General features: G+C 46.4%; 1 protein-coding gene across 7 annotated transcripts in view; it reads left to right on the top strand.

Moving 5' to 3' along the window:
- The window catches only part of rab3il1 (RAB3A interacting protein (rabin3)-like 1), a 234,037-nt gene that overhangs the window by 136,396 nt on the left and 78,131 nt on the right, over positions 1-19,510 (top strand). For 2 of the 7 annotated variants that reach the window (XM_070899828.1, XM_070899832.1), the window contains exon 1: positions 747-1,271. The exons of the other annotated variants lie outside the window; for them this stretch is intronic. In XM_070899828.1, the coding sequence (XP_070755929.1) occupies positions 1,261-1,271 (11 nt within the window). In that variant the 5' untranslated portion in view covers positions 747-1,260. Of the gene's footprint in view, positions 1-746; positions 1,272-19,510 lie in introns of those variants that run through there. 7 annotated transcript variants of the gene reach the window in all.

Here is a 19,510-nt window from a genome sequence, read left to right on the forward strand (position 1 = left end):
TGCTGCTTCTTACTGAAGGCTGTGTAAAGGAGGGCTCTGTTTTACAGTGGGATTTGGCTCTGTTGTTACATGCTGACAGAATTAGGTGTGCCAGCATATATGCTATCAACACATGCTGTCACGGTAAGACTGATGCTCCACTTGTGACAGTGACTGTAATATCCGTATTGGACTGTTCAGCCACCTAAGGACTCATTTTAAGAGTGAAAGCAAGTCTCCCTCGATGTGGAGGGACTGCCTATGATGACGAGTTGTCCGGGAGATGTGGCTGAGGGCTCGAGTATTCACATGGAGTCCACAATCTGCGTGCCTCTGACAGCAGGGTGTTTACCGGCACACGGATGGCCTGGTGTGCACTGAGTCACACAGAGCCGGAGACCACCAGTTCGATTCCCAGTCTGCGCCCAGTCCGCTAGCGATGGCAGTGGGCAGAGTCAGCCAAGCCACCCTGCTCCTGATCACTATTCCTGCTGGCAGTATGTGAATGTTGGGAGATGACAGGATCCAACCACCGTTAAATTGTGCGGTAAAACTGTCTGTCTGGGCTGACTACGTGAAGAATGGGCCACTTGGGCGGGGCACTGTGCAATTATATCCAGCAGCAAAAAGTGGTGCCTTCAGGAGAAAGATAGTTGGGGAAAATGGCTCAATCTTGGAACGGAATTCTGCTGGCCTTTTTTAATTGAAATGAAAGCTGGGATTGTTTTGCATTGCCGATCACTGGCTGTGTCTGGCTGTGACTTGAGTTGAGCCCGCAGATAAATTGTTGCACGAGTTTGGAAAACCTTGAGTGTTCAGTAAAGTCTGGAGCTGCGGAGCCTTTGAGCAGCTCGCTGTGCTATTCAGGCAGCCGGCTGTGGGAGTCAGGTTTGCTTGGAAAGGGAAGCCTCTCTCCCCTACTGAAAGCATTCCATTGCAGAGGCTTTCTTTGCTTGCTATCTGTCAACCGGAGCTGCCTGTTGGTCATATGATGCTGGAGAGTCACATGTTTCATTATTCAGGACTGAGCTCGCTACATGTGGTCATGTGACATTGAGTCGAGGCTTCTGAGCTGTTCCTGTTGGTGCCGAGTGCTGGAGAATGCAGTGAACTGGAGACAGACAGACAGACAGAGAGAGAGAGAGAGAGAGTATCCTCAGCGCTGGTCTGGGGTAAGCTCCCCCAGTGTTGCAGTGCCAGAAGCCAGCATCTCAGCCCTCTGCATGTAATGGGGCTACAGCTGTGACCCATTGCACTGGAGCCAGGGCAGCTCCCGGCAGTATGTGGAAACGGTAAGTCTGAACCCTGTTGAATTACAGCTGCTTTCCTGTGTTAGCAACAGGGAAGCTTCTGCCGTCACCAGTTATGATGCAGACCGAGTGGTGTCTTTGACAGGAAACGGACTGGGGATGGAAGGGGAGGCTTGGCGAGCTGGAGTGGTCGGGGAGCTTGAAATGAGTGGGATGAGAAACCAGACGGCAGTGTTTATGTATTAAATGCTGACAATCCTGCCTTTTCTGCCTGGTTGTAACTCAGGCGATGATAGTGAACTGCCGTTTAATGATGTGCTACAGACGCTGTATAATACAGTGGAAAGTATAAATTAGATGTGGATTTGTGACTTCTAATGAGCTCTTCATCCATCTCCTGGCTTGTGATACACAGACCCTCTCACACAGATAGAAATAGAAAGCACAAGAAGTCTAGAAAAGTCAGGAATGAGAAAGGGGCATTCAGCTGTTGAAGTTTATCTCTAGACAGAGACACATTGATAGAGGTTTGGGGCTAGAGAGACAATTAAAAGGCACAGAGGAAGACACACACACATCAACAGACTCATTTTCTTGTGGTCTGTGGCTAGCACCATCTAATTGTCATTCCTTCTCTCTCCCTTGTTTAAATCAGAAGTTGAGATCTTTGCTTCTTTCAGGGGATGAATAGTGTGCTACTTACCTGCCTCTGTACGCACTTTGCATGTTAACAGTGACATTACGGGATGTAATTTTTTTCTCTATCTTTCCCCCCAGTTTTCTCCCCTTTTCCTGAAGGCATTAATTGCTGCTGGGTATAGTTTCACGGCCAACAGATCGTGGGCAAGAGGTTATTAATGTGTGAGCCTAGACAGTGAGGTTCAGCAGACTATTTCACTGTGAAAGCATCACAGCTGAGCCCAGTCTGACCACATGTTTACACTGTCCAGAATGGGTCACCTAGATAGTGATTAGGAGCAGGAAAACAGTACGATTTCCCCCTTTCTAGCCCAGGGTTGCTGAGGCCTGTTGTACACTGCTGCTGCTGCCCTGGCTGTGATCAGCTAGTTCACCATGGACTAGCATCAAATCTGGAACTCCCTACCGTATCCCTACCACATCAGGTAGTGCATTCACCAACCGAGCCATCAGAGAGCTCCTCTGTTCTGGATTACTCTAATTCCATGTCGGGATCTTTCTCTTGCCGGAGTGCCATTATTTCGATTGTTTCCCACTCTGCGAGGTTAACATAACTGTGGTTTGATATAATATTGGGAAACTCTGCAAATGTTTTTGTAACCATGTATATATAAAAAAAAAATCATTCTTAAAGGGGCACTATCTTCCTGTAAAAGTGTTTGGCAAACCTCAACTTTTATATCTAAGCATATCTCAGTGACATAGATTGTGTTGAAATGTGTCTCTGGGACTCGCATGCTATGTGACACTTCTGGTTCATTTCTCGTCCGAAACAAAGTTTTGCCAAATCCTGTTTTTTATTGGTGAGGATGTTTCCCATTTAAAATCTGCCAGCCTGTATACCCAGAAAATTGTCCCGACGGGCACATGAATCCAGAAGTGACAGACCTAAAAAGCACATATTTAAGTAACTGCACAGTTGGGGCTCCCCTGATGACTCAGTTGCAGAGACAGTGACTGACTGAGACATAAATAAAGAACAGGTTGGCCAAGGTTTGATCCCTGTTCTGTGGTGTCAGCTGATCTCAACCAAGGGTGCTAGTAGGACTGCTGCAACAGGACTGCTGCAACTGGCCTCAGTGCCCCAGCATTAAGGAGGGGAAAAAATCAGCCAGGGTTCCTGTTCCTGATTGCTATCCAATGCACTTTCAGCAAAAATCACGTGTGTGGGCATCAGCTAAAGGCAAAATTATGATGCCTCCATGGTGGAATAGTCTGCCAACGCTCGCAAATCAAGGCTCATGCATGAAGATCCTGGAGGGTTGCTGGCCCGTGTGGAGATGTACTTGGCAAAAGTCAGGAGAGAAAAATTGGAGGAGTAAGAAGTTTGCAGTTGCCAGTGTGTGTGACGGAGCTGGGGTTAGACGGGGGTTTGCTGGCAGTTGTGTGGTTTCTGTGGTTAATTCTAAAGCCTTTTTACATGCCTGTGTGTGTTTCTTAAAATGTCCACAAAGTTACATTCAGGAGATGCTGGATAGAGATTGGGACCAAGGACCATGGCTGATTTTGTCCATCTCTAGCTTAGGGGTGATTTATCACTCCTCCTGCTGCCAGGCTGATTGAGCTAATTCAGGACAGACCAGGGACCTTCTGGTCTCTCTCGCTCAGTAGCACAATGAACAGAGCATTTACCAACTGAACCATTGAGGCTTTGAAATACTTTTGATGATAAATGCCTTTCTGGTTGGAGTGGTTTTATTTGTGAACTAGTTCTCTGAGGTGCTGCGGTTGCATCAATTCACATTGTTGATAATCTTCTACATGTTTGTACCTGGGGGCTTCTAAGGAGTCAAACACACCGTTATTTATACCTCTGCACCTCACTACAATGGTGATTATTTCAAGAATGCTACTTGCTATTAAAAATCTGTATATATTCACTGTTAAACTTTATAATATACGTTAAATTGTACAGAAGACACCCCAGGTATGTCGTCTAGTTAGTCTGATGGACACCTATGGAATTCTGTACCGCAGAGAGTTGTTGATGCCAGTTCGTTGGATATATTTAAGAGGGAGTTAGATATGGCCCTTGCGGCTAAAGGGATCCAGGGGTATGGAGAGAAAGCAGGAATGGGGTACTGAGGGAATGATCAGCCATGATCTTATTGAATGGTGGTGCAGGCTCGAAGGGCCGAATGGCCTACTCCTGCACCTATTTTCTATGTTTCTATGAACATCTTGGACTAGGAATTTTCCTGGTTCGATCCCTTGCCCGTGTCTGTGTTCTAGTCCGGGTCATTATCCAATGAACCCTACAAGAATTGTGTATGACAGCAAAATACTGCGGATGCTGGAATCCGAAACAAAATAATAAAATGCTGGAAACACTCAGTAGGCCAGGCAGTATCCGCGGAGAGAGAAACACCGTTGCCGTTTCAGGTCTGTGACCCTTCGTCAGAAGTGTGTGTGTGTGTGTGTATGGGTCCTGGTTGGGAATGGGATCAGGCTGAGCTCTGATGTCCTTGCTGAAGCTCACTATTGGAGTTCGGGTGTGAATGGCAGCTCTTTTGGAAGGGTCACTGTTGAACCATATCTCTGCAAGTGGTCTGTATATTCAGGAAAGGAGGGGAGGAAATAAAATTGTCATGGGACTAAAATGTACAGCAGATACTGGATAATATAATGTTTGGGACATGGACCTTTCATCTTTGTGATCCAGGTTTGAAAACAGCCCTAACCAATGGGTGAGAGTCCATTTTCTCTGATAAGTGTGAAGCTTTGGGCAGTCTTGACATAGTTTCCAATGGCACCACTGTCCAAATCTGACCTAAATGAATTAGCAATCTGAATCAGAGGCTACAGGGCAGTTGGTGTGGGAAATGGACAAAATGTGACGGTCCTTTTTGAGGTTGAGACTGAGGCATCTTGTTGGGGTAGAGCCAAGGGAACTTTAACTTGCATTTATATAGTTTCTTTCACTTCCTCAGGACATCCCAAAGGGCTTCACAGTGAGTGAAGAACTTTTGAAATATGATCACTGTGATAATGCATGGAAATACTGCAGCCAGTTTGTGCACAGGAAGCTCCCACAAACAGCAATGAGATAAAAGATCAGATAATTTGTTTTAGTGATGTTGGTTGAGGGATAAATATTGGCCAGGGCATCGGGATAATTGCCTTGCTCTTGTTCAAATAGTGCCACGGGATCTTTTATGTTCATCCAAGAGGGCACACGGGGCCTCGGTTTAACGTGTCATCCAAACGCTAACACCTCCGACAGCGCAGCACTCCATCAATATAGCTCTGAAGTGTCAGCCTAGATTACATGCTCAAGTCTCTGGAGTAGGGCTTGACCTCCTGACTCAGGTGAGTGCTATCACTGAGCCAAGCCTGTACCCATGTATCTGATGTGTGATCACTTTATGGGACAGTGTAGAGGGAGCTTTACTCTGGATGTAACCTCTCTGCCTGCCATGGGAATCCTTGATGCTCACTCAGAGAAATAAATGGAACAATATTTCATTTTCAATTCTAATGTGTTTCACTTTTTGAAGAGCAGAAAAAGCCACCAAGAACAAACACATGGCTTAAAAATGTCAGAAACAACTCTCGGGATGGGCCAGTGAGCAATGATGATTCAATAAGCTAAGTAGACCAAAAGGTTCCAGGTTGGATCTCTAGACTGCTCAGTTAGATTATCTCAACTGGGACAACAATTGAGGTGTCACAATTGACCTTGGGTGGGTGGGGGGCTGAAATTGCCTTTCTGATAAGGCATCTGGCCACCTGAATGGGGTGGCACGGAATGGCCACCATTTTAAACATTGCCATCCCTCAGGGTCGGAGCGATGTAGGGGACCACTCCTCCCGTTTTCCCACTGTGGCGTGCACCCACCAACCCCTTGCCAACCCGCGCCAACCTCATTTTCTGTCGGTGCACATGTTGGTCGGCGTCATGGCCGCCCTTAAAGGGGAGGTGGCGCTGCCGGTGACGCCATTTTATTTTTTTTATTGTCGGCTGACTGTCAGGTCGGCCCGACAATTATGCCCCCGGGTTTGGCCGGGCCGCCAGCAGGCCCAGTGAAGCTAAGAGGAAAATATGCAGAGTTCGCAGCGGCCCTCCCCTTTAACTGAAGGGGAGGGAGGTTGTTTCCTGTCGGCGCTGACATCATCCGCGTACTGCTGATGACTGGTCGGGGCAGCCGGCCCGCTACAAGGGCACTTCCGCCTCTCAGCCGCCACAGCACCCGTCCCCGACCGAAAATAAACTTCAAAGTGCCGAATATCGACAGCATCTCTGCCGCATGGGTTGCGGTGGACAAAAACTTAAAAAAACAGAGGGTGCGCCCTGTTTTGGGTGGTGGGCACTTTCGGCCCCTAGTACTCTTGGGAGGGAAATAAAATCAGCAATGGTTCCTACCACTGATCATTGGCCATCTGTGGAATGTGAGTATGTGGCCATCAGGTCAGCAGAACATGGAGCTCGACTGTGATACCATCATCATCATCATCATCATCATCATCATCATGGGCAGTCCCTCGAAGCAAGGATGACTTGCTTCCACAACAAAAAGGGATGAGTTCACAAGGTGTTTCAATGAAGGACCTAATATTCCGGATCCCGAACTACATCCTGAAGGGTGGAAGATGCCTGTGCGTGGATTTTTTTAACCTGTGGCGGCCGTTGCACACCAGCCACCACACGGGCTTGACAGAGCTAGGTCTTGGTCCAGTGACAAGACGACTGGAGACCAGCTCTGCTGCACGGGCCTAGTGCGCACACATATTGCAGTGTGGGCTGGCCCGTGCTGCCCCTGGGCCCCAAACTCGCGCCTCTCCTGGGCCCCGATCACGTTGCTCCACGATCACTCGTCGCTCCTGCTGTACCTGCCCACGCTCCAATCAGCAACCTGGACCTTGGTGACGTCCAATCCAGTCGCCCTCTTCGCAGCCGTTGCTGTGTGCTGGAGAGCTGATGCCATCCTAGAATGAGTAGCCTCCTGACATGCAGTGTCTGTCCAGGCTCACACATGAAGAATGGCCTATGGAACTGTACCCCAGCACATCAACACTTTTAGAAGAGTGAAGCAAGGGGAGAAAAAAAACTCCACAGAAGCCATTTTCTGCAGTTGTTGTCTGTTCTTGATTAGATGGCCTCTTATTCCCCAAAGTTTTCATTTTCTGACTATTCTAGATTGCAGTTATTTTGGTACAGTAATATTGACTCGTTGTAACACCGGCCATGGATTGCACAGTTGCAATATAGTGTGGGAAATGAAGTGATTCATTCTCCTCTCCTGTGACAATCTCAAGGACAAACACTCCAGCTGGCATGACATTGAATGGACAGTTCTTCTGCCTCATGCCCTGATTGTAGCCCATGTCAAACAATATCACTGCATCTATTCAACTTAAAGTACAACAAAAACACAGACAATCTCTGGAATTTATTATGTTAACGATGTGGAACATCACGAAGAAGTGCTGACTGCAGGTACGTATAGCCAGTGTACTGAGCCAGATAATAAATAGTGACTTATTTTAGCACGCAGTAACCAGGAGGGCCAGGGATTTATTACAGAGCTTCAAACCTCTCGATATATTTAGTGTCCGGAAATTTGCAACATACTAAAACCTGTATATGGTTGGAGTTAGGGGAGTGACACCAAGTGCTGGGCTGAGGGGTATGGGGGGAAAAAGTATAAGAAACCTTGGAGATCCTTATTTGAAAAATAGTGGTGGAATTTTTTTAATATACAATAGAAATAAATGGCATGATTTGTGATGATTTCTTGGGGTTAGGAAGGGGGGAGAAAATTATCCAGGTCCTGCTCTGATTTTTAAAATTCTTGTTGGAGCGTGGGCAGATACAGCAGGAGCGGCGAGGTCGGGGCGAAGGAGTGGCGAGAGACTGTGGAGGGATGTGATCGGGGCCCAGGGGAGGCATTCCCTTGTTGTCCTGAGAAGTTGGAGGTTGGTTGCTGCCTTGAGCGATTGTCTTCCCAGGAAAAGATTACGAACCAGTTTGGTAATGCAGTCCAGCAGCTTTCATGTCACTTTGGTAATACCTGTAAACCACAAATGGCCAGGTGTATTGATGGTGAAATTTGAACACTCAACTTCTGGGTTACTGGTCCACTACCATAACCCCATCATCATCATCATCATCATCATAGGCGGTCCCTCGAAGCGAGGATGACTTGCTTCCACGCCAAAAAAGGATGAGTTCACAGGTGTTTCAATGAAGGACCTGAACTACATCCTGAAGGGTGGAAGATGCCTGTGCGTGGATTTTTTTAACGTGGGGTGACCGTTGCACACCAGCCACCACACGGGCTTAACAGAGCGAGGTCTTGGTCCAGTGACAAGGGTTAACCAAGACGACTGGAGACCAGCTCTGCTGCACGGACCTAGTGCGCACACATATCGCAGTGTGGGCTGGCCCGTGCTGCCTCTGGGCCCCTGGCCCCGAACTTACGAGTCCCCTGGGCCCCGATCACTTCCCTCAAGTCTCTCGCCGCTCCTGCTGTACCTGCCCGCGCACCAATCACTGACCTGGACCTTGATGACATCACTCTTCGCTACCGTTGCCCTCCTGCACCAGCTTGCGCTGTATCTTCTAGTGGTGGGCCCCCACGCTGCTCCTTTTATGGCCCCGACCTGCCGTTGGTGTTCTCACGTAGGCCAGGGCCTCCACACTGCTTTACGACATTACTGTATACAGTGACTCCGACTAGAAAGTGTATGTGTATATGCTGATGGGTCATGTTCGGCACTGATTCAACCCATGGTTGAATAGCCTGGCAGCGCACTCACTGTCTCCACTAACACATGACAAATGTCAGCTTGGGTAAGGTACTGGTGACCGATCAGTTTCTGAGCACATGAGAGGTGGCACATTGAGAAAAGTAGGGAAAATTGGGATGAAAAAAGCTGAAGGCTGCTCATTCTGAGTCCTGAACATATTTGACTACATAACAGTGAAACTAATTTATTATATGTAAAAAGCTGTGAGATCTTTGAGAGATGTGGTGATGCAATATAGAAATGCAAGTATTTTTTTCTTGAGGGGAGGACAGAGGTTGAGATTTCAAAGGCAACCACAGTCATTCCTGCTGTGCCCAGCGTTATTTCTGAATGTGGTTAGGGATTTGGAAGAGGAAGTGCGGTTTGACTCTGCAATGCTGAGTGGATTCATCTGCACACAGTTCAAAATCACAGATTCCCTCAGTAACATTTAAATGAGTAGCAGGCTTTGCTTGGGTTAATTCTTTTAAGTGAGAGCCAAGTTCAACACACACGTCACACCAGCGATTGCAGAGGATCAAGTGACTGGATTCTGATGACTTTTCTGTTGGCCGGTGAGATGGCGGGCTGACATTGGCACAGCACACTCGAGGTCGGTGAGTATCGGGCCGATCGGATTTTCTGATTTTGCTTTCATTGGCTGTTTACCAGAAGATTAAAAAAAGAAATGCCTTTGGTCTGTTTGCACAACTGAGAATAGTTGCACACTTCACACACAGCATAACATGCCTGTCAACAAGTTGAGATGTCTTTCAGTGTTGCCCTAATGACTCAGTAGATAGGTGCATCGTGTGGTGTTCTGCCAAACTATATAGACCAAAATGTCTCCAGTTACTATCCCCAGTCTCTGTTGCTAGCTGATCTGAAATAGGACAGCAATATAGCAAATAGGTGCTATAATTGGCCTCAATTTCCCTTGGGCTAAGGAGCAGCATTTCACTTGATGATGGTCTAATAACACCTACTGGGAAATTGAGTGTGTGGCCATCAGCCGAGGCTTGGGTGTATTAAGCTTGTCACTGTCAGTGTGCCTGCTGGCACTCGCTGTCTAGACTTGCACCTGGGTGAAGCAAGGAATGCCTTCTGGGTGTGGGTATTTGGGGGTGTGGGGGTATTTGGGAGTATGGCTGGGTGTGTGGGGGGGTATTTGGGTGTGGGGGTATTTGGGTGTGGGGGTATTTGGCAGTGTGGCTGGGTGTTGGGTATTTGGCAGTGTGGCTGGGTGTGGGGGTATTTGGCAGTGTGGCTGGGTGTGGGGGTATTTGGCAGTGTGGCTGGGTGTGGGGGTATTTGGCAGTGTGGCTGGGTTTGGGGTATTTGGCAGTGTGGGTTTCTGTCCGTGGTTCCTGCTCTGGCGATTACTCATGCCTTGACTGGGCAATTTTGAAGCCGAGTGATTGTCCCAGTGTACTCAATGTGCCTCCCAGTTACACTACAACAGCTTCTTCGCCATTGACCAATATCTGTAGCTCATGTCTTTAACCACCATAAATATAGTCATTACTGTCAAACCCTTTCATTTGACATCCGCATTGCAGAGCACAGAGTAGGAAATAAAAATCTTCTAATGCTGGAAATCCAATATGGAAACAAAATTCTGCAAGTTCACAAAAATTACATCAGCATCTGAAAGAGAGAAACTGAATAATGCAAACTGGAGCCCCTTCAGTCAGGATTTAGTTAACCTGTTTCAGACACTGACTAACTGACCTGCTTTGAATATGTGGGACTGTGGCCTGGCTGTTATCAGTCTCCCATGCAGTTTAAGCTCTGAGTGCCCATCAGCACAGTGACGCCCCGATTCGAGACTTGTAAACTCTGAGCTCACATCCCTACCCCATTTTATCAGCTTGATAATTGCCGGCCCGTGTGGGAAGGTCAGTGGGTGGGGGGGTGGGGGGGAACGTGCTTGTATTCCAGGCCTCCAATGAACACTCTCGGGACCTATCGAAAATCAGCTGAGAAATGCTGTTGTAGACGCAGAGTTCATTCACCAGCTTTCTGTTTTTGAGTGGTTCAGAAGGACTGTGTTTGCTGTCGGTGGCTCTTGCTATGTCGATGAACACTTTGAGGCATGCAGATAATTAAATCTTTCGTTTCTTTGACCAACATCAATAATTTCAGCTTGTGCTGTATCTTCTACAGAGTATCCCATCACTATCTCATTGCTGCTTGTGCGGTGTTTGCTGTGTGCTGATTGTCTGCCGCATTTCCTACATTGCAACAATGTCTGTACTTCAAAAGTACTTAATTGGTTATAAAGCGCCTTGATTCATCCTGAGGTTCTGAAAGGCACTATATAAATGCAAGTTCTCTTTTTTCCTGCATTTTGCAGAGTCTAGATGGAAAAATAGAATTTGTGCAACTTGGCACCAACTCCTGCCTTATCGGTGCAGTTGTTGTGTTGCCACAGGGATTGGGTAGCATGCTGCGGGATGGAGTCGAGGACACTCGTGTCAAAGCAGAGTCTCGGTTAAGGAGATCTTCGAAGTACTCCTTCCAGAGGGTCCTGACTGCCTCGGTGTCCTTGATGAGTGTCTCCCCGTTCTTGGTCAGCAGTGGGGTGGGGCTTTGGGTGCTTGGGCCGTAGGTGGACTTGACTGCGGTGAAGAATCCTCGCACATCATGGCTGTCGGCCAGCTGCTGAATCTCCTGTGCTTTCTCCATCCACCATCTATTCTTTAGGTCACCTGGATTTTTTATTGGACCTCGGCCTTAAGCCGTCTAATGCTGCTTTGCCCGAGTTGGCTGGTTGTTTTAGGTTCAAAAATGCCCTGCACTTGTGATTTATTAGCTCTTGGATCCCCTGGTCATTCTCATCAAACGGTTGGGTGACCGAGTGTCTCTTTGCAGGCACTGGCTATGGTAGCCAAGTGCTGTGAGCGTCACGGGGTCATCAAGGCCAACGGGGGGAGAGGGAGGGGGGGGCGGGCAGGGGGGGAAATCAGACCAACATCCTCAGCATCGAAGCACTGACAACATTTGACCAGCTCCGTTGGGCGGACCACATTGTTCGCATGCCCGACACGAGACTCCCAAAGTAAGCGCTCTACTCAGAACTCCTACACGGCAAGCGAGCCCTAAGTGGGTAGAGGAAACGTTTCAAGGACACCCTCAAAGCTTCCCTGATAAAGTGCAACATCCCCACTGGCACCTGGGAATCCCTGGCCAAAGACTACCCTAAGTGGAGGAAGTGCATCCGGGAGGGCGCTGAGCACCTCGAGTCTCGTCGCCTAGAGCATGCAGAAACCAAGCGCAGGCAGTGGAAGGAGCGTGCGGCAAACCTGTCCCACCCACCCCTTCCCTCAACCACTGTCTGTCCCACCTGTGACAGGGACTGTAATTCCTGTATTGGACTGTTCAGTCACCTGAGAACTCACTTTTGGAGTGGAAGCCAGTCTTCCTCGATTTTGAGGGACTACCTATGACGATGATGGGGACTGGAAGGAAGAGCATGCAATATGTCACGTGGCTGGAGTGTGATCAGCTGTGGAGGAGAGGAAGGCAGGTGCTGGATCACTGGAACTGAATCATCACTAATCCATAACTCTTGCTCCAGTCAGACCTTTCTTGTAGCTGTCAATTCCATGTTCTGTGCTGAGTTAGCTGATCTCAGTTGGGGCCTGTTTTCGCCCAGACAGTCAGGTTTTAAGGGTTGATTTTACACCTGATAAATTTTCACATCAGAAAATCTGTCTTTATCTGTCTTATCTATCTACAGTTTCCTTTTCATAAACCATACTTCCTGTGTCATGATTTTGAGCCATGCTTTTTTATATCAACAGTTAGCAATGAAAGTGCTTATGAAAAACATTTATATTGGAAAGACTCCATAGGAACATTTCACAGTCATTGTTTGTTGTTAAACCATCTGCAACACTCAATAGTTTCTAATGTACAAAATAAGATTTTAAACTATATCAAAGAAATCAAAATATTAAATACTTCACAATAAAATTATCCATTGATTTTTAAAAATATCTTCATTAGAGATTTTACTTGAAGGCCGCAGCCTCTTTCAAAACCCTGGGCTTGATGTGTTTGCCCAGAGTAGTGATACTGTTAGCAAGTTATGCAGTGTGAGTATGTGCATTGTGCACAGTTTTGCCGAATGTAGAAGTAGCTTAAGGGACAGAATGGGGGGGGGTGGGGGGTTGAATTTCCATGGGGGTTCTCCCACTTGTGTGTGTTTAAGCTGTTTTGCCAGGGTTTCCATGGCTCTTCTGCCTAGGTAATAGCAGATGAGCAGAGAAACCCCACAGAAATTCACCCCTATTGCTTATCTCTCGGTCTGTAACAAAATCTATTTCAAAAAACGTTATTCAGGTAATATTTATTTTGAGTTTTTTTTAAACAGACTGTGGACAAGAGCAAAAATAATAGATTGTACTAATTATATTCATGTTGAAGCTTTTGTTGATTTACAATTATAAACGCTCTAGAAATTTAATAAAACACGTTATGCTGAGAAAAAACTCAGGGCCAGATAGAGTGTCTTTTCTCATCTTAATTTGAGTTCTTTTTTAAAAAAAAAAAAAGAAATGAGTTGAATTTTGAAAGGAAACAAAGCCTCTAATTATCTGTGTTAGATGGTTAGAAAATGTAAATGTATCCTGCCCCAAATTCACCACAAAGATTGCTGATTTTCAGGACCTAGATCTATAACCTTTACTGGTACATCTTGCATATCATCTTATTGTGTATTCTTAGCTTTAACACTGGTAAGGGTTAAAAATGAAATAAATAGGTAAAGGAATATATAAAAGATAAAGGACATTCATTTTACGGTTTTCACAGAATAATGAACGGACTTGGAATTCAATCCCCAATGTAACAACAAAAATCTCAGACTATTACTGGGACAAACACCTCTTTTGTTATAAAATAGTGACTTCTCCAACTCACCACGAGCATCGCCCCGTGGGATTGGCTCGTAGTAAAAATGGAATATAGGCAGAAAGCAAAGGCTGGATTTAATTTGTTTATTCCTTTAGTTCTGACTGGAGTCCTGAGAAGCTCACCAGCACCACAGGCTTTTCATACTTTTCCATTTTTAAAACAGCGGCAGTAATTCCCTCACTGACCACATGTTACCCTGGTTCAAAGGAGTACAATAATTATCAGTAAAGTAGCATCATGTCTGACAACAGGCAGGCTGATTTACAGAACTGAGCGAGCCACGTCTGAGAACTGAAGTGAGAATAGTTGTGAATGTTCGAGAGGCTGGATTGGAAAACCTCGCTGGATCCAGCATGAGTAGGCCACAGCTGTTTTCCAGACACAGTTGGTAGGCCTCACTATGTCAGTGCTACCTGACTCGGCTTCTGATGGGATCTCTCTGTCTCTCTCTGTCTCTCTCTCTCTTTCTTTTTTCCCTCTTTTTTTCTGTCTCTGTCTGTCCCTCTCTACACTGCAAATCTCTGCTTTTCTAGGCACAAAATGTTTTTTCAGAGGAACCTTGTGGAATCTGATCCTGTTTTCTTTTCTCAAATCTGAGCTGCTCTCGCCAAGCCTCTGGGACTGCACAAAAACACAAGCATTCCTTTACTGTATTTATTATTCTACTGTGTGCCCATTTTACATTCCACAGAATTCAGTTTTGATGCTAAGCTTTGATGAAAAGAAAACGCCTCCAGTTCTGCAAAGATGACATTTTCCGATAGACTAAGCAGGTATAGTTAGAGATACTAACACTGGACAAGGTGTGGTTAGTTAGAGATACTAACACTGGACAAGATGTGGTTAGTTAGAGATACTAACACTGGACAAGATGTGGTTAGAGATACTAACACTGGGACGGGGGGGGGGGGGGGGGGGGGGATGTTGTGGCACGCCATCAGCGACACATTAACGACTGGTCAGAGAGGCCAACCTGCTGCAAGGGCACTTTCACCCCGCAGCCTGTACAAATTCCGCCCCGAGCAAAATAAAATTAACTCAGCTGAATTCCTCCGCCCATGGGTTGGGGCGGAGAAAAAATGAAAAAAACGGAAGTTGTGCCCCATTTGGGGCAGGTGCCAATTTCGGCCCCATTTACCTCTGCACGATTCCCAGTTACAGGACTTTCAGTAATGAGGTGTTGTCTCTTGAGTAAAGCGTAGACATAGTTATGTTGCATCAGTCACGTGTGTGGCCAGGGATGGTTAAATGGCACGAATGTATTCTGTTCTATTCTTTGCTATCCTCGTTTCACTCTCCTCTTCCTTTTCTCTGTTTTTCTGTGTTCTCCCTCTTGTATATTTCCTTTTATTTCTTTATGTAGCAGGCAGTCTTGCTGACAAATTTTAGTTTTTGAAGAAATATTCAATTGTTTCGATAAATAGAATGCAGTAGATGTACAAATGCTCAGCAGATGTCGCGGAAGGCTTGTTACAAAATTTCAGACATATGGAGACCGAAATTCAGGGTCTCAGACCTGTTAATGCCCCTTTGCGGCGGCCATTCCTAAAAACCGAATGGCCGCTGCTCTGGGGTCAACAAGCTGACCCGACTTTAAATTCAGGTTGGGGATTTTTCGGCCTGGACTCCCATCCCGCCCAAGTAGATGCACCTCCAAATTAAATAAAATAAATACTTGCCTATACATTTTCAACTCAATCCAGCGATTTCCCCCGCCACGCGGTGCCCCCAGAAGGTTTTTCTGCCGGTGCACCCTCTGCAGACTGAGTGCGGCCCGGCAGTACTTTCATCCTTAAAGGGGAGGGCCCACTGCCGCGACTGCAATGCAAAAAATTTTGCTGGCCGACTTGCTGATCGGCTGACAAAATACTGCCCCTGGGTTCGGCTGGGCTGCCAACGGGCAGCCTGGCACCTCCTCTTGGGTGCCAGGTCACAGGCCTGGCTGAAACCCTCCCTGGTGGCCCAGTGGCCAAAGTTTAAAAAATGATTGAATCTCTCCCCTTTAACGGAGGGGCGAGAGCGTGGTGACGTACACGCGCTGTGACGTCCACATGTTGATTGACAACGGTGGACGGCCCCACCGACCTATCTTCACCCAGTCAGGCCTGGCTTTGAGTCTAAGGCCCGCTCCCATTATGATCCATTTCCTTTAGGACTTTAAAAAAAAATTGACAGTCCTGAAAATGGATCTACTCACCGCACCAAGAGTTCCAGCGGTGAGTACCAGTTTAAATCTCATGGGTGCGCCAGCTTTCTGGTGCACCTGAATTTCGGCCCCATGGTATAATGGGAAATGTATCGGGGGAAGAAAGTTGATGGACAAGAAACCATTTGGATTGCAGAAGGTTTGGATGTAGTGTATCCAGGGGTCAGTGCTGGCGCCACCTTTGTTCTCCCAGATAATTTGGATCTGGGTATAGGGAGGATAGCTGAAGTAAAATCTGAGTTCCTGCAGTCCAGCGTATTGGTCGTACATATTGTAGCCAAAGTATGCTGTTGGTGGAAGGGTGGATATTGAGTCCAATGGCATGGGCTGAACAACAGGCAACTCTCGATTATCTGTACACGGATCTAAAGGAGAACCCGCTGCAGCGGCACTTTTGAAAACTGTTGCACAAGTGAATATTTCGATCAGCTCAAGTGTCAATTACACAAATTGACTCAGGCGTGCACTCCTTTCTCACCTCGCAACTAACACAGGCATTAAATAATTGTTTCACACGTGAAAATCTCAATCACTTCAGCTAGCAAGCAGACATAAATTGAAGCAGGCATGGACTTCTTTCTCACTCTGCAATTGCCACACGCATTGAGAGCAGTTCAAACAGTTGGGCGCACAATTTAAAATGTCTTGTGGAAGCGCTAAAAGGAAACGAAAGGTATTGTACACCCAGCAGAAGTTTGAAATGATAAAGTATAAAGCTGGCAGAAGTGTGCGTAACTTGATGCAGGAATATGAAGTTGGATCATCAACAATTTACGATATCAAGAAGCAAAAGAAAGATCTTGAAAGATTCACTGATGCTTCTGAATCGCCCGTGAAGGTAATGGCCCGCAAGCATTTGCGAAAGCTGAAACTTGACAAACTCGACCAGGTGCTTTATGAACGGTTTGCTTTGAAGCGGTCTGAAGGTTTGGCAATTTCAGGGCCAATGATTACAGCAAAGGCCAAGGACTTCAAGGCGAGAATGAATCCAGATGAAGAGTGCATTTTCTCAGAGGGGTGGCTCACACGATTTAAGCAGCGCCATGGTATTCGGCAGCTGGATGTGTCAGACGAGAAAAGATCGGCAGACAATGAGGCCGGACAGAATTATGCAAGAACATTTGCTGGAATGGTGCAGGAAATGAAACTGACCGCAGATCAACTGTACAATGCCGATGAGACTGGCTTACTGTGGAGGTGTTTGCCAACTGCTACATTGGCTGTAGCAGGGGAGAAGGAAGCTGCAGGCTTTAAGATGAATAAGGACAGGTTAATAATCTTAAATTGTGCCAATGCCTCTGGTGAACACCGACTTCCACTGTTAGTGATTGGCAAATGTGTTTTGAAGGGAATTGCTCATTTACCAGTCAACTACAAGGCCCAGAGAAGTGCGTGGATGGACAAGGACATATTCATGGAATGGTTCTCAACAGAATTCGTTCCCCAAGCTCGAAAACATGAAGAAAATAGGCAAACCTAATGGGAAGTGTGTGCTGCTTCTGGACAATTGCAGAGCACACCCGCATGAGTCAAAATTAGTGTCCAGTTGTGGCAACATCTTTGCATGCTATCTGTCTCCCAATGTGGCCTCGCTCATTCAACCTATGGATCAGGGTGTCATACAAAATTTTAATTGTCACTATAGGAACAACGTCATGCGCAGATTGGTTGATAACGATCTATCAATCTCTGATTTCCATACACTATTAAAGATGCCATCTATGCATGCTCTCTGGCATGGAGTGAAGTAAAAAACGTAACACTGATGAGGTGTTGGCGTAAGTTGTGGCCCAATGTCATAATTGAAGACAGTGCTTCTGAAGACGACGAATTTGAAGGTTTCTATGCTGGGGCTGATACAGAAGAGGCTGTCAAAGAAATCGTGGAGATTGTCAGCAGTGCTCACGATACAAACGCACTTAAATCCCGAGCACAGGTTTCTTTGAGGAGAATTCTCATTTCACTTCTCACGAGGTTCTGCAAGCTCATCATCCACAACATTTAATAAAGAAGAAAATGAATTCATTTAAACAAGCAGATATAAGATCGCTTTTTCAAAAATCAAGCTAAGTTTTAACATTTTTAACTCTTAACATAAAATAATTTTGAGACGAAATGAATCCATTGTCATTAACTTCACGCCATGATAACACGAACTAAGTCTTCATGGTTGGTTCTATCAACGTCAAATTTCAGCTCAGTTACGTGCTCTCGCCCGAGCGGCAAAATCGTTTACCCGGAATGGCCCGATCCCCGAGGGACCCAGATAATCGAGAGTTGCCTGTACTTTATCTTGAGTGGTGTCAAATTCCTTGTGTATGTAATAGCTACTACCATCTAGTCACCTTCCTTACTTGAGTTGTTTAGATAGCGGAAAGGCTTTGAGGGACCAGGAGGTGAGCCACTTGTCACCGCTTCTGCCCTGCTATTATAGTCATGGTGTTAATATGAATGCTCGAATTCAGCATCTGATCAATGTAACATGCATAGAAACATAGAAAATAGGTGCAGGAGTAGGCCATTCGGCCCTTCAAGCCCGCACTACCATTCAATATGATCATGCAACTTCCTGCTTTCTCTCCATACCCCTTGATCCCTTTAGCTGTAAGGGCCACATCTAATTCCCTCTTGAATATATCCAACGAATTGGCCTCAACAACTTTCTGTGGTAGAGAATTCCACAGGTTCACAATTTTCTGGGTGAAGAAGTTTTTCCTCATCTCGGTCCTAAATGGCTTACCCCTTATCCTTAGACTGTGGCCACTGGTTCTGGACTTCCCTAACATCGGGAACATTCTTTCTGCATCTAACCTGTCCAATCCAGAATTTTATATGTTTCATAAAACATAGAAAATAGGTGCAGGAGTAGGCCATTCGGCCCTTCGAGCCTGCACCACCATTCAATATGATCATGGTTGATCATAATTCCTTAGATGTTGCTGGTGAGGGACTCTGAAGGTGAGGGTGAGGTGGTTGGGCATTTTACTTGTTGAAGGTGATTATTGCCTGGCATTCCTGTGGTGCGAATATTATCCGACACTTCTCTGCCTAAGCCTGACTGTTGTCCAAGTCCTGCTGCAAGCCAGCATGGGTTGTTTTGTTACTGGAGGAGTTGAAGATGGAGTTGAATGCTGTGGGATTGTCAGTGAACAGCCCTTGAGACAGATGGAAGATCGTTGCTGAAGCAGATGAAGATGGTTGGGCCGAGGACACTGTCCTGAGGAATATCCTGCAACGATTACTGGGGCTGAGGATTGGCTCTTGAAGACCACAACCACATTCCTGTGTGTCAGGCATGCCTTCAGCCACCAGAGGGTTTTCTGTGATTCCCATTGACCTCAGTTTTGCTTGTATTCCATTCCCAGACAATGTTCCCTTTAGGCTGTGCAGCACCCTGTAGCTCCAGGTACATGTGCGGCATTCTGAATGGGCTGTGCATGCAGCCCCTTAAAGGGGGCACGCTACCGCAATTTTCTTTACAGGGAACATTGTTCCCAGGTATCTATTTTGCTACTTGAGCTCCTCAATTAGATTCCGGGAACGTTGGCATAGTGGTTACGTTGCTGGACTAGTAATATAGAGCCTGGACTAATGATCCAGAGACACAAGTTCAAATGCCACCACGGCAGCTGGGGAATTTAAAATTCAGTTAATTAAATAAATCTGGTATAAAATGCTAGTGTTACTAATCATCATCCCTCATCCCTCATCATCGAGGGAAGACTTG

Source organism: Pristiophorus japonicus, chromosome 14, assembly GCF_044704955.1.
Source record: "Pristiophorus japonicus isolate sPriJap1 chromosome 14, sPriJap1.hap1, whole genome shotgun sequence".
Classification (NCBI taxonomy): domain Eukaryota; kingdom Metazoa; phylum Chordata; class Chondrichthyes; family Pristiophoridae; genus Pristiophorus; species Pristiophorus japonicus.